The sequence below is a fragment of the Martes martes genome, assembly GCF_963455335.1.
Source record: "Martes martes genome assembly, chromosome: 9".
In the NCBI taxonomy this organism is placed as follows: Eukaryota; Metazoa; Chordata; class Mammalia; order Carnivora; family Mustelidae; genus Martes; species Martes martes.
In genome coordinates this window covers 57,605,588-57,619,098 of record NC_137896.1, presented here as the reverse complement: position 1 = coordinate 57,619,098, position 13,511 = coordinate 57,605,588, and the positions used below count along the sequence as shown (strand labels likewise).

Below are 13,511 nucleotides of genomic sequence, written 5' to 3'. Positions count from 1 at the left end.
TTGCCCATTCAAAACAAGTGCGAGAGCAGGGGGAGGAGAGAAGGAGCAGGTGCAGGACAGGTAGCTCCTTACTGAGACCTGGTGGAGAGGGAAGAATCACCTTCCTAGTCAGAAGGACTCCAGTGATACCTGGAAAGCACACCGTGGTGTCCTTCTTAATTTCCACTCTCAAGATGAAACCAGTGTGCCGTGAAGTGAGAAAACAGCTTTGAATGAAGACATGTTTTTCCCCTTCCCAAACTGTTCTTCAAATCACGATCGGATGAAGGTCACACAGGTGACTTGGGCTTTACCGGGTCTACTGAATGACTGACGCCTTGGAGCCAGAGGCTGAGTTGTCTGGACACAAATCCTTTAAAGGTGATTTGAAAACATCAACACTCAGAATTCCATGGCAAGCTCGGACTCTTCCTGGAATGACCCACAGACTGTATGTATATTACCTTTGACCCAGGTAGACGCCTCTGCGCTCTAAAAACCCTCCTCGCAGCAGATGTGTGGCACACAACTGCGTATGGGGTAGCAGAAGCCCACAGCATGGGTTTTCCAATGCTTGTGCCTTTCAGTCCTTGGAGCTGGTTGCTACTGCTGGTGGCCCTCAAGTGTTCTGAAGCATCTTCAGATTTGAACAAATCCGCAAATTCCACTGCCCAGCATGAACCTAATGTTCGGTTTGCTGCCGCCAGCTCAGAGGCCGATGAGAAGATATCTGTTTTTGCCCTGGATTATGACTACGTACAAATTCCTTATGAGGTCACCCTCTGGATACTTCTAGCATCCCTTGCAAAAATAGGTAAGTCCCCCAGACACCTGGTTGTGGGAGTCGTTCATCACGTGAGATAATATATGTGAACTTTCACATACATTTCACTTGTAGGCAGTGAACTACATGGATTTTAATGGTTACTGCTATTAGATTAAAAAAAAAATCTGTTCCTTTGAGTCAAGGGAAAGTTGTAACTGCTTTTTATGAAGCCATGTAACACCTCAGGATTGTGCTTTGAAATTTGAGCAGATTTCTGGGTCCTGGGTCGTTTTGATTTCTTCTTGTTTCAGGGTGACAACTATGGGACATTATTTGGCATGTAAAAATCTCGAGTTCTATGCATTAAAAACTAGAGAATAAGGCATTAGACCTTGGAATGATACCCATTGTAAATTTCAGGAGCACATAATGATTCTTCTGTAAAATAGTCTTCCTTCATTCTTGGCCATGTAACTGTGGGCTTCATCAATGACTCCCATTGTTTATTCTTTAAAAGTGACATGCACTCCTTGCAGAATGACAGAAAGCAAGGAACAAGACAATCACAGGCCATTCTTATATCACCCAGTGTGGGATATGGGGGCGTAAGGGAGGATATGTCAGTAAAATACTGGTTTATGCCTGAGCCAAATGGTGTCAGTGGGGTACCTCTTCTTTCCTTTGTGAAATAAAGGGAATTTCAAGTTCGTGGATTAAATTCTAATCAGGGTTATTTGTGCCAAAACCCAAAATAATGGTATACACCCTGTGATCCTTTAATCCCTAACTCCACCCCCCCTTTCTCCCTAAAACCAGCTTATTCCAAAGTGAAAAACTGATACAGTTATCTCAGTCATTACGCATGACATCTCCTTTGCCTCTGTTAGGAACTTTATTACTTGGTAGATAAGTTGTCCTATTGGGATAGAATCTATGATTCATTTGGATGCTTATTTATAATTTTCCCCTAGCATGGATGTGAAACAAGGGTTGAGCCGTGGGATCTGGCAGATAACTCCTGGGGATCAGGTCTGCAGGCTCCGTCTCCCCATCTTACTCCCTCCCGGGGATGATCGGGTACGAGTGTAATCTCTAGATGCCCTTCACAATTGCTACTCATTTTGAGCTAGTAAAGTGTGAAGAGTGAATGGAAATTGTTAATTAGAAGAACTCCTGTGTGATTTGTCCAAGCATTAAATTACACAGAGGATCTCCCGTTATTTCTCAAAAGTGCTCGAGTGAAAATAGCTTTCTGATGGGATAACATTCTCAGTTCAGAGGTAGGGTTCTACCACCTTTCACGCAACTGTGTGGGCGCTGAGATCGTTCGAAGTGATCTTATGTGGATCTTGTCTTTTCCTGGGTGAACAATACTGTCCCCACCCACTCCTTCCTTCTTTACAGTAATGGAAGAAGTCGGGCTGGGAATCAAGGAACTAGAGCTGTCACTGACCAGCTAGTCACATTGTCTAAGTCTTTGCTGTGAAATTATTTCTAAGACCTCCTTTTGGTGCAAATAAGGATTTTCTAGTCGCAAAAAGGTTTAAATTTTATGTCAGTGAACGGCTCAATGCAGAAAGGATATATTTTATCTTGGTCTTATATTAGCATAAAACTCAGATTTTTTTTTTAGAATATTGCACGTATCCAGACCCACAATGTCTAGAGGCTCAGAGGATGGTAAGGACGCTGCTGTTCACAGGACTACAGGCTTAAATGGTCTTAATTTTCATTTTGGTGAAATGCAACACACTTTAGAAAAAGAAAGTAACTTCAGTTGGTTGTCATTTGAAAAATCATTCTTTTTTTTTAAGATTTTATTTATTTATTTGACACACACACACACACACACACACACACACACACACACACATAGCGAGAGAGGGAACACAAGCAGGGGGAGTGGGAGAGGGAGAAGCAGTCTTCCTGCTGAGCAGGGAGCCTGAAGCAGGACTTGATCCCAGGACCCGGAATCATGACCCAAACCAAAGCCAGATGCTTAACGACTGAGTCACCAAGGTGCCCCTGGATCATTCTCATTCAAATACAATTTCATACTTTCTAGCCTTTAAGAACTCAAGACTATTTCTATATTGTACACGAAAAGAAGGCTACATTTAGTGATTATTATTTCTTATGTCAAGTACTGAGCTCATAGTTTTATATACGGTGGCTCATTTGCTTCGGGCAAAAAAAAAATGACACAAAACTTTCACACATGAAGAATCTATATAGATTTTTTAGATTCTATATTGTGAAACTTGAATCAAAATATAACTAACAATATTATATTTAACATTTATTCTTTTTTTTTAAGATTTTTATTTATTTATTGGACAGACAGAGATCACAAGTAGGCAGAGAGGCAGGCAGACAGAGAGGAGGAAGCCGGCGTCCCACAGAGCAGAGAGCCCAATGCGGGGCTCGATCCCAGGACCCTGGGACCATGACCTGAGCTGAAGGCAGAGGCTTTAATCCACTGAGCGACCCAGGCGCCCCTTAACATTCATTCTTTCATTCAGTCATTCTGTTGAGACACATTTTTTGAATACTCCTACCATACATCGTAATGACCATGGTTCCTGGCCTCAAGGGACTTAGCATAACGGGGAAAATAGATGAATCTAGCACTGCCTGGCAGGCGCTGGGACATTAGAACATCACGGTTCTCCCCCAATCCTTTTTAAAATAGCCAACTCTGTGTGTTATAGAAGAATATTATAGGACAAAGATAATACAGAGTTACCTCAGATTTTGTTGTTTATCTTTTATTTTAGTTCCACTCCTTGGCACATTACAGAAGGGTGTTCCTTGAGTCATTGGGCAGAATGGAATGGTAGGACCATCCCTGACTTTCAGGCAGGACTTTGCTATCGGTGGCCATTTAAATTTCAGGCACTGGAACTGAAAACTCTCAGTGACAACTCAGGACGGATGCCGTGGTCCATCATGAAAGAAAAAGAGAACTGGAGCGTGTGATGCACGTGGTGTTTCTCCTTATATTGCCCTACTTTACAGTGCACAGTGCCTCTTCCTGCCACCACTGCGTAGGTGTAACTTGGCTTAGACAGGTGCATGTTGGATCCATTTCAGGAAACTTGATTCCTGGAAGAAGGACCAAACTGGGAAGACACAGAGCCTGAGGAAATCACACTATAGGCTCTTCCACCTCTTTTACATGTTAAAGAATTCAATGTAGTTAAAATGAGCATGAATTGAAGAAGAGAAAAAAGGAGGAGGAGGGTGGGGAGGAGGACAAGAAAGCCGTTGTTAAGGAACGGAGAGAGCAGGGCTCTCAGACTCTTAAAGGAGACCTTAAACTGGTCTTAAAGCCAATGTGTAGGCTTGTGGTTTTGGACAGTCCCTTGATACTAATTATATCCTATCATAATAACCTGCCTGCTGATAACAAATGAAATTCAAAGCCGTGATCAGATGAACCTACAGACTCTTAGATGGTTGTGCTTAAAAGTCTTTTTTTTTAAATTTTAATTGTTTTTATTTCAAGTTTTATTTAAATTCTAGTTTGTTAACATATATGGTAAAATTGGTTTCTCATAGAGAATTTAGTGATTTGTCACTTACATGTAACACCCAGTACTCATCACATCAAGTACCCATCACCCATTTAACCCTTTCCCCCCCACCCACTTCCCTCCATCAGCCCTCAGTTTGTTCTCTATAGATAAGAGTCTCTTATAGTTTGCTTCTCTCTCTCTTTTTTTTCTTCCCTTATGTTCATCTGTTTTGTTTCTTAAATTCCGCATATGAGTGAAATCATATGTTATTTATCCTTCTCTAACTGACTTATTATATGTATATATATATGTACATATATATATACATATATATACAGACACACACCCACATCTTCTTTATCCATTCATAAGTTGATGGACATGTGGGCTCTTTCCACAGTTTGGCTGTTGTTGATAATGTTGCTATAAACAGTGGGGAGCATGTGCTCCTTTGAATCTGTATTTTTGGATCCTTTAGGTAAATATCTAGTATGCAATTGCTGGGCCATAAGGTAGTATTATTTTTAACTATTTGAGGAGCCATTATACTGTTTTCCAGTGTGGCTGCACCACTTGCATTTCCAACACCCCAAAATATATAATCCAGTTAAGAAATGAGCAGAAGACATGAACAGACATTTTTCCAAAGAAGACATCCAGATGGCCAACAGACACATGAAAAGATGCTCAACATCATTCATCATCAGGGAAATACAAATCAAAGCCACAATGAGATACCACCTCTTACATGTGTAAGAATGGCTAAAATGGAATTAAAATTAAAATTCCTAAGGAGACATTCAATGGCTCACTATGACCTGTGGAGAAATCTACATTCCTTAGCTTTGAACTCAAGACCCTGTCTTATTTGGCACAATCATCTATGGACTCTTCTTCCAATATTCTTCCCAACTCATAAAAACTTTGCTGCAACCAGGTGGATCTCCTCAATGAATGTCAGACATATCTTACTGGGCCATTCCTGGCTCCCCATTTTTTCTTTGGGGTTATCCCCATTTAAAATCTCTTCCATTCTGCTGTCCAACTATGTAAGTCCTAGTCACTCCCCAACAACCTGTTCAATTTCTACTTCTCATATAAAAGCTTCTCTGGTGAACATTTAACCAGATCAATCATTCATGTACACACTTATAGATTCTTCCAGCAAACAGACCAACTGTTGTGGGCAAGACACCTTGCTAAGCACTTTGGGTCAGTTGGAAGAATTTGGAGGTTAGTAGGGCAGATAAGTCATGCACAGAAAATGGTAGGAAGAGAACATTGTTGTTAGACAGATACTGATAAAATATTACAGTAATTCAGAGGAAGACATATGATTTCCTTGGAAAGTGGTCAGGAAAAGTTTAATTTTGAAGACCAAGAAGGACCTAAATAGGTTGAAGAAAAAAACAATTCAGGCAGCAATAAATAAAGATACGAAAGGGGACCACAGGGAAAAGGTGTGTGGTTGGCTGTCACATAGGATGCATAAGAAGGATAGTGTTGGGTGGGAGGGATACTGACTTAGAGTGAACCCTAGGGCAGCCTGCTGTGCACTGATCTCTTCTCCTGCTTGTTGATGTGGTCAATATATACTTCACTGCATTCTTATACATTGCCTTGTCTTTGTCTTCCTATTTGTTAATGTCTTATTTCTGATATGTGTTCAAAAAGCTGGAATTATAATAAGCCTTTTTTGTTCTCCACATCACACACAGTGCTAAGCAGTGCCACACATACCCTCAGCTAAAAATCTGTGAGATGCTTTGTGTGCCTTGAGAGTCCTAGGTGGGGAATGAGATGAGCATATACACATGGTTTGGAAAAGTCATCTGACAGTGGAAGATGGAATGGGCTGGGGAGTTGAAGGTGAGACAGGAGATCAGGAAGCCAGTGCAGAAGTCAGGATGGGAAATGGGGAGCCCCTCATAAAGGCGGTGACGGTATGAATAAGGAGGAGGAGATGGTCCTTAGGGGCAGCCACTGAGAGACATAGATGACGAAATAGGGAGCTGGTTGCACGAGGAGCAAAGTGATGGGGGTTAAGGAAATGCAACTTGATTTCTTTCCCTTTTGTAAGGTTGTATTTATTTATTTTAGAAAGAGAGAGAGTGTGTGAGTGGGGGGAAGGGCGGAGGAAGGGAATCCTCACATAGACTCTTCACTGAGCATAGAAGCTGACATGAGGGCTCCATCCCATGACCCATAAGATCATGACCTGAGCCAAAACCAAGAGTCAGACACTCAACTGACTGAACCACCCAGGCACCCCTTGATTTCCTTCGTACGCAGCTGACCAGATGGCAGTGTCATTGGTTAAATGAGGAAAATACAATAAAAGGCTGAATTTTCATTTATTGGCTTGGTGAAAGGGAAGTTTGGAAGAAGCTGACTGTGATTGACTCTGAATGAGCCTTAAAGAGGGTCTTGCAGAGGAGCTTCACCTCCTTGCTCTTCTTTTCTCACTGCCCTCTCAGACCCTGTAAAGTGGGGAAGCAGGACAGAGGAAGGGGAGGGGACAGAGGGCTGAGGACTACTCCGAGACCTGCACTGGGCCTGGCCTGTTAAGTACTTGATCTGACTGAAAGCCCTGGCAACACTTCCAGTCCCTGCTGCGGATGGGATGCTAAGGCTCAGGGAGGCACATCAGCCTACCCCAGGTCCCCTCTGCTTGGTTTCTTCATGGTATCTTCATGGCCAGAGCCATTTTATTAGCAAACATCTCAATGTGGTTGTCTGCTCTTCCCTAGGCTTCCATCTTTACCACAGACTACCAGGCCTCATGCCAGAAAGCTGCCTCCTCATCATCGTTGGGGCTCTGGTGGGCGCCATCATCTTTGGCACTGACCATAAATCTCCTCCCGTCATGGATTCAAGCATCTACTTCCTGTACCTCCTTCCACCCATCGTCCTGGAGGGTGGTTACTTCATGCCCACCCGGCCCTTCTTTGAGAACATTGGGTCCATCCTGTGGTGGGCAGGCCTGGGGGCCCTGATCAATGCCTTCGGCATTGGCCTCTCTCTCTACCTCATCTGCCAAATCAAAGCTTTTGGCCTCAGTGACGTCAACCTGCTTCAGAACCTGCTGTTTGGCAGCCTGATCTCAGCCGTGGACCCGGTGGCCGTGCTGGCTGTGTTCGAGGAGGCGCGTGTGAACGAGCCACTCTACATGATGATCTTCGGGGAGGCCCTTCTCAATGACGGCATTAGTGTGGTAAGATGTCAAAGCGTGTCCCCAGGGAGAGCAGGGGTCAGGGTGGAGCTGGAGACAGGAGTCTGTCCTCAGGGCAATTGGAGAAGGCTGAGCAGGACTGGGTCTTGGCTGAGCAGGGATAGACTTTGGTCAATGGAATGTGACCCAAGTTCTGGTGACTTCTCTTATGACCTGCATCAAGTATGTAATTACTTGCTAATAATGCTTTTCATTCAGTAGCCAGATGACCTCTTTAAAGAGAGAAAAAGTAGAGGACATATCTATCATTGTTTAGTTAAACTCAAGTTTTCACTTAGCAAGAGGGAACAGCTGCCAAGGGCTCATCTGGTTTTCGCACTGGGATGAACAGTACTTAACCACTTTTCATTTCTCTCATTCACTGGACTTCATCCTCCTTCTCTTTATGTACTTTTTGTTCGTTTGTTTTTAACCTGTTGCATGAGATGATGAAGTCAAATAAAAGATGGTGTAGGAAGGGAATTGAAAAGGATTTGCAAAAATACATTGGCTGGCGTATCTGTCTTGATTGCCTGACTCCTCCAGAATATGTGAATGAGGCAGTTTTGCTTTGGGACTCCCAGAGAGAAGCTGAGAAAAATTTAACAGTCTGAGTCAACACATAGTGTTAAGGCCCAGAAGATATCTTTGGTGCTGGGATAGTCAGACTAGACACTCCCACTCCTTAGTCGTGTTACATTACTACAAACCTTCACCAGGTGTTAGTCTAGGAGACTTTTGTATATAGTTTGATTTCCCTTCCTTACTTTAAATTTCTATCACATCACATGATACTAGAATGCACTTTCAGTGTAGAAGACTCAAACGGTGCAAAATTACACAGCATAAAAACACAAAAGCTTCCCCTTGTCCCTCTCCTCACTGTCTACGGTAACTCTGATCAGTTTGGCTTTTTCTTCCCTGTCTTTATTATATGTGTATATGTTTATAAGTGTATATGCACACACACATATATGTAGGTGTATATTATTTTGCATAAATTGGGTGTGATTATATGTATTGCTTAAATATAACAAGTCTTGGAATTCATTCTATGTCATTTTAATTGTTAGGTGGTGTTTCACAGATTACATTGACGATAATTTATTTAACCATTTCCTGACAGATGGATATTCAGGTTGCTACCAATTTTTCACTTTTATTTGTTTTCTTTTTTTTATTCCTCTTTTTAAAAAAATAGGATGTTGTATTGAATATTCTTGTTTCTGCATGCATCTCTTTTTGTTTGTGAGTATTTTTATAGGCTATATTGTCAGAAGTGAAATTTCGAAAGTGAACACCTTCAAAAATTTGAAAGATGCTGCTGTTTTAATCACCTCCTCTTCATGGGGTTGATGAGGGAAGGATTCCTGCCCCAAGGATAGGAGTGACAGCCCACCATAAAGAGATGACACCAATTAGATGCATATACTCACAGCCCAGGGGAGGAGGACACTGCACACGACACAGGGCCACATGGGTGCTACACATGGGAATGGAGGGAACAATCAGGGCTATGGGAGTAAGGCTTTGTTGTAGCAAGAAGAGAGGTGCCTCCTGGTTCCCACAGGATGACGTGATTGGCTTGTTTTACATAACTCCACAGGCTATCAGGAGATTGACACCTAATACTCAGGGATGAGCAGGTATGGCACCCAGTTCCAGCAGTGAGGAGGGCTATTTGGCCAGCAGGCAATCAGACTGGGGAGGAGAGTTTGCAGTTACATGATTGAGGACCCTCCCAGCTTTACCAAATGTCGAGGTAGCACATAACATTGGATCTTAATTTTAGGTCTTACACCATAGCTGCTAGAATTTTCTGGAAACTCCTTATGGTCTTATGTTTTCCATAGACAGTGCATTAAATATTAGTATATTAAGTATTTTCTTTATTGAAGCCCACAACGGACATTGCTTCTTAATGTTTTCCAATCAAATGAGCAAAAACAGGTTAGGCATTTTTGTTTGATTTGTATACATCTCTTCCATGATCTTGGATCATTAGTGTTTTTCATGCTGTCAATTGGAAGTTCATATCCTCTTACAGCTGCCAGACTTTAAAAAAAAAACAACAACAACTCAGGACACCCAGTTAAATTGAAATTTCATATAAACAAGGAATTTTTTTTAGAAGTGTGTCCCAGTTATTGTATGCAAGTACCACATCCTGTCCGTTTTCTTTGCTGTTTTTTTTTAATTTTTTAAATTGATTTGTAGAAACTCATTAAATTATCTAAATTTGAAACCTTTGAGTATTACATGCAAATCAAATACTTTCTCTCATTCTGTCACTTAAAATTTTTTAGACTATGATTTTTTTATCCTATAAAAGTTTTAAATTTTTATGAGCTCAAACCTAATGTACTCTTCTATTGCCTCTGCAATTCATATCTTGTTTGCAGAGATTGTATCTAACCAAAGAACATGCAAACATTTTTTTTTAAGATCTTATTTATTTATTTTACAGACAGAGTGAGTGCCAGCCACGGGTGGGGCAGAGGGAGAGACAGAATCTCAAGCAGAATTCCTGCTGAGTGCAGAGCCTGCTGCAGGGCCTGATCTCACGACCCTGAGAGCATGACCTGAGCTGAAATCAAGTGTTGACCACTTTACGACTGAATCGCGCAGGCACCCCACAAACATTGTTTTTTTTTTTTTCTTTTTCACCTTTTACAATTAGCTAGTTAATTCATCTGATACACAGTGCTTTATAGTGAGGACTTCTTGCGAAAGTAGATAGTACAGGGACAAAAGGCTCTTAAAAAGTAATCCAAGACATCTAGGTTGGATTCACCAAGTGAAGGAGACCCGTACATGAAATTGGAAGTCAATTTATTGATTCATAATTCGAATCTCTAACCGTTTAAGAAGATGCTGAACTCATCAGGGCTCCATAGTCTTTCCTTCTGGGCAAGTTCCACAGGAAGCCAAGTTGTCAGGAACTGAGAGGGGATGCTGGGAGTCCAGACTCCAGACTCCCGCCGCATGCTTCAGAATCAAACCTCAGTGGGACTCATGAATATTTGAATGTCCAAAACCCATCTCAGACTCTCCGAGAATGGAACCTGGAGATCTGTATTTTAACAGGCACCTCTAATGATTGTTGACACTTGAGAACTCTTGGTTTCCTGCCTTTAAGTTGAGAGTAGCTGCTGTATCTTGATGCAAAACAGTGCTATGTTTGGAACAAGGGCAGCTCTCTCCTCACACTGGGCTGGATTGACTCTGAGATCCCCTTTCCTCACCCCATTCTGTCTTTAGATATTTTCATCCTTTCAGTGTTCTTAACAATGGAGTAAGTGGCCTCAGCTGGGAGTCTATCCACTCCCAAGATGGCCCCTCTAAGCCATGAGGTGTTCATTTCACAGTTCATATTCCAAAGATTTCACTTAAATCCAAGTTATTGGGTGTTACTTGCTTACTGTAACTCCCACTCCCGGCAGCGTCACTGAGGAGGCTTATCTGTGATAACATCAAAGGCAGCTCTTGGCAGCCCATTCTGAAGTAATTAATTCTTCAACCTTTCCTTCACCAGTGCCTTTCCAAATATCACCTCTTGTCATTTTCCCAGAACGTGCTATTTATAGCACTGGACTCTGCTACCTCTTTGGTGTTGCCTCTGAACTTGAAAATCTGACGTCCCCCTGAATTTTCTCTTGATTTTATATCTAGAGCCAATCACAGCTTGGTTTCTGGTTGGAGTTTCTTGGCTAGAAAGATTTGTTTGACTTTCCCAAAGTTTAATTGTTTCCACTTGGGTTTTTTTTTTTTTTAATGATCATTTCAAAATAAAATTACAATTTTCAACTGACCACAGTATCTGCTGAGGGCACTGCTGTGACCTCCAATGGGCCAAGCTGTCATTGTGTTGGCTGCAGGGGGGTCGCCCACACGTCACTCCCGGGTCATTCTGTGGTCGCCCACAGCACAGTGAGTATTAAGTGTGTGCTGGGGCACTTCTGTGACCCAATGTGAAACCAGAGAAGCTCCAGGGCCAGATTTAGAAGGCAGTTTGAAAGCAACTGGTATTTAATGCAGTCCAGTTGTATTTTGAGCAAAGGCCCTTGAACTCACCCTTTCATTGAGGAAGGGGCCTTCCCGAGGGCAGCAGTCACAGCACGCTCTTTCAGCAGAAAGTCTGAGTCATCGGGAAAGCGATCTGTGATTTGTGGGTTACATGTGACAACTCCACAGATCTTTATCCGCTGAAGAGATGCTTTCTCAGTAAAGAAGAGCTGTTCTAGAACTGTCGAAATACCACTGAATTGGACCCTCCAGGTCTCTTGTTCTACGTATTTTTCCCTCTTGCTGAACATTTCACCAGAACACACCCTTAGTGGTGGGCAAAGGGAGCAGAGACAAAACCCGAATAGCTCTAATATGATCACTAGCACCCCCGGTTGAACAACATGGCCAAAGTCATAGCAAGGGACTATATCCAGCTAGTATATCCAGGCCCTGGGTCGGGTCACTTCAACCCTTATTATTTTATTAAATTCTTGCATTTTACTATGACACATGACTTAACAACCACATTTCACAGATGAAGAAAACAAGGCAAAGGGAGTTAAAATAAATTGAACAAGGACATTGTTGCTCGACAAAGGACAGTCTGCACAAGACACACAGCTCTGTCCTATTCCAATCTTTTCCCTTGTAGTCTTACCTCTTGCCTTTCTTCCTTTTCTTTCTCTTTTTTCCCTTCTTTCCCTCCCTCTCTCCCTTCCTTCTTTCCCTTCCTTCCTCCCTTCCTTCCTCTCTCGTTCTCTCTAAAGATTTTATTTTTAAGTAATCTCTACACCAAGCATGGGGCTTGAACTCACAACACCGAGGGCAAGAGTTGCCTGCTCTATCCACTCAGCCCATCCTTTTGAGTTTCCAACTCATGGAGTCCCAAGGGATACGAAAGAACCCATGTGTTACCGCTGAGTGCACTGGGCTCATGTCCACTTAGCAGGGAAGCCAGTGCTCTTTCTTTGAATTGGCTAACAGGGCCGAGTCCAACGTGTGGCGCCGGGAAATGTTCTGATCATCTCTGTGCCTCATTTCTGTAAATATTGAAATGATGAGATTCCTTAGCTCCTAGGGTCACTGGAAAATTCCTATTAAACATGCATGAGTACTCAACACGCAGGGAGCACTCAGTGAGTGTATCGCAGAAGCTCCTGGACAGGGCATGGCAGTTGGCTTACTCTTAGCGGGCAGTCAGTTTGAAATACGGCGCTACTTCATTTTCTGGAGGCAGATGGTTTTCCCTGCGGGAGGATTGTTTCTCCCTGGTTTTCCCTGAGTCAGTTTGCTAAACATGGCCACGCTACCAAGGTCTCTTTTGTGTCTCATCTCTCCCCGTCTTCCCCCTCCTCCATCTCATCTGAGAGGTCCGAGAGGCCAGCACAGGCCAGGACTGACACTTGAGCTGGGGTGGAGGGTTCCAGAGCAGTCTGCTCCTGACTGGTACTCCATGCTCTCCCACCTCTCTCCCTCTCTCTCTGCGCTTTCTTTCCCTCTGACTTTCTTTCCTTTGTATTCATCTGGCATCTCGCTGCGGTGGAGTCCACCCTCCAGCACAACAGTGAATGAGAGAGTAGTAGAGGGAGGCAAATGAAAATATCTGACTGAGCACAGACCTCAGGCCCCTCACGTGGCTGGTGCTTCGTGGAGATTTCCTTATTCAAGATTCACTGCAACCTGATGTAGCCAGGGTTGTTGTCCCCATGGCATGAAGGGACAGTATGTACGGGTTAAAAAGAGAGACACCCCCCACTCCCACCCTGGACTCCAACCTCCGGTTCACATCTCCTGTTGGTTCTTCTTGCTTCTTGAGAGCCTCTGAATTCACAGATCGCCAAGTGCTTATGGTTCTTCATTGTTATTTTTATTATAAAGACACAGATGGTCTGGAAGTTGTTTTTTGGATACAATTTATTCTATGTGGTTCAGGATCCAAAAGACAGAATGAAAAGTTGCCCTCCCCCTGCTTTTCCAGGGTGCTTTTCTAAGGCAGAAATCCATAGCACTGGTTTCTTCACAGAGAGCT

At 42.9% G+C, this 13,511-nt stretch overlaps 1 protein-coding gene across 1 annotated transcript in view; it reads left to right on the top strand.

The window, feature by feature from the left end:
• Positions 1-493: 493 nt before the first annotated feature.
• Positions 494-13,511, top strand: part of SLC9A4 (solute carrier family 9 member A4) — a gene marked incomplete at both ends in the record, with an annotated part of 60,555 nt that continues 47,537 nt past the window's right edge. Inside the window, 3 exon segments of the mRNA XM_080814383.1 lie at positions 494-512; positions 515-793; positions 7,014-7,477. Of these exon segments, the coding sequence (XP_080670509.1) occupies positions 494-512; positions 515-793; positions 7,014-7,477 (762 nt within the window).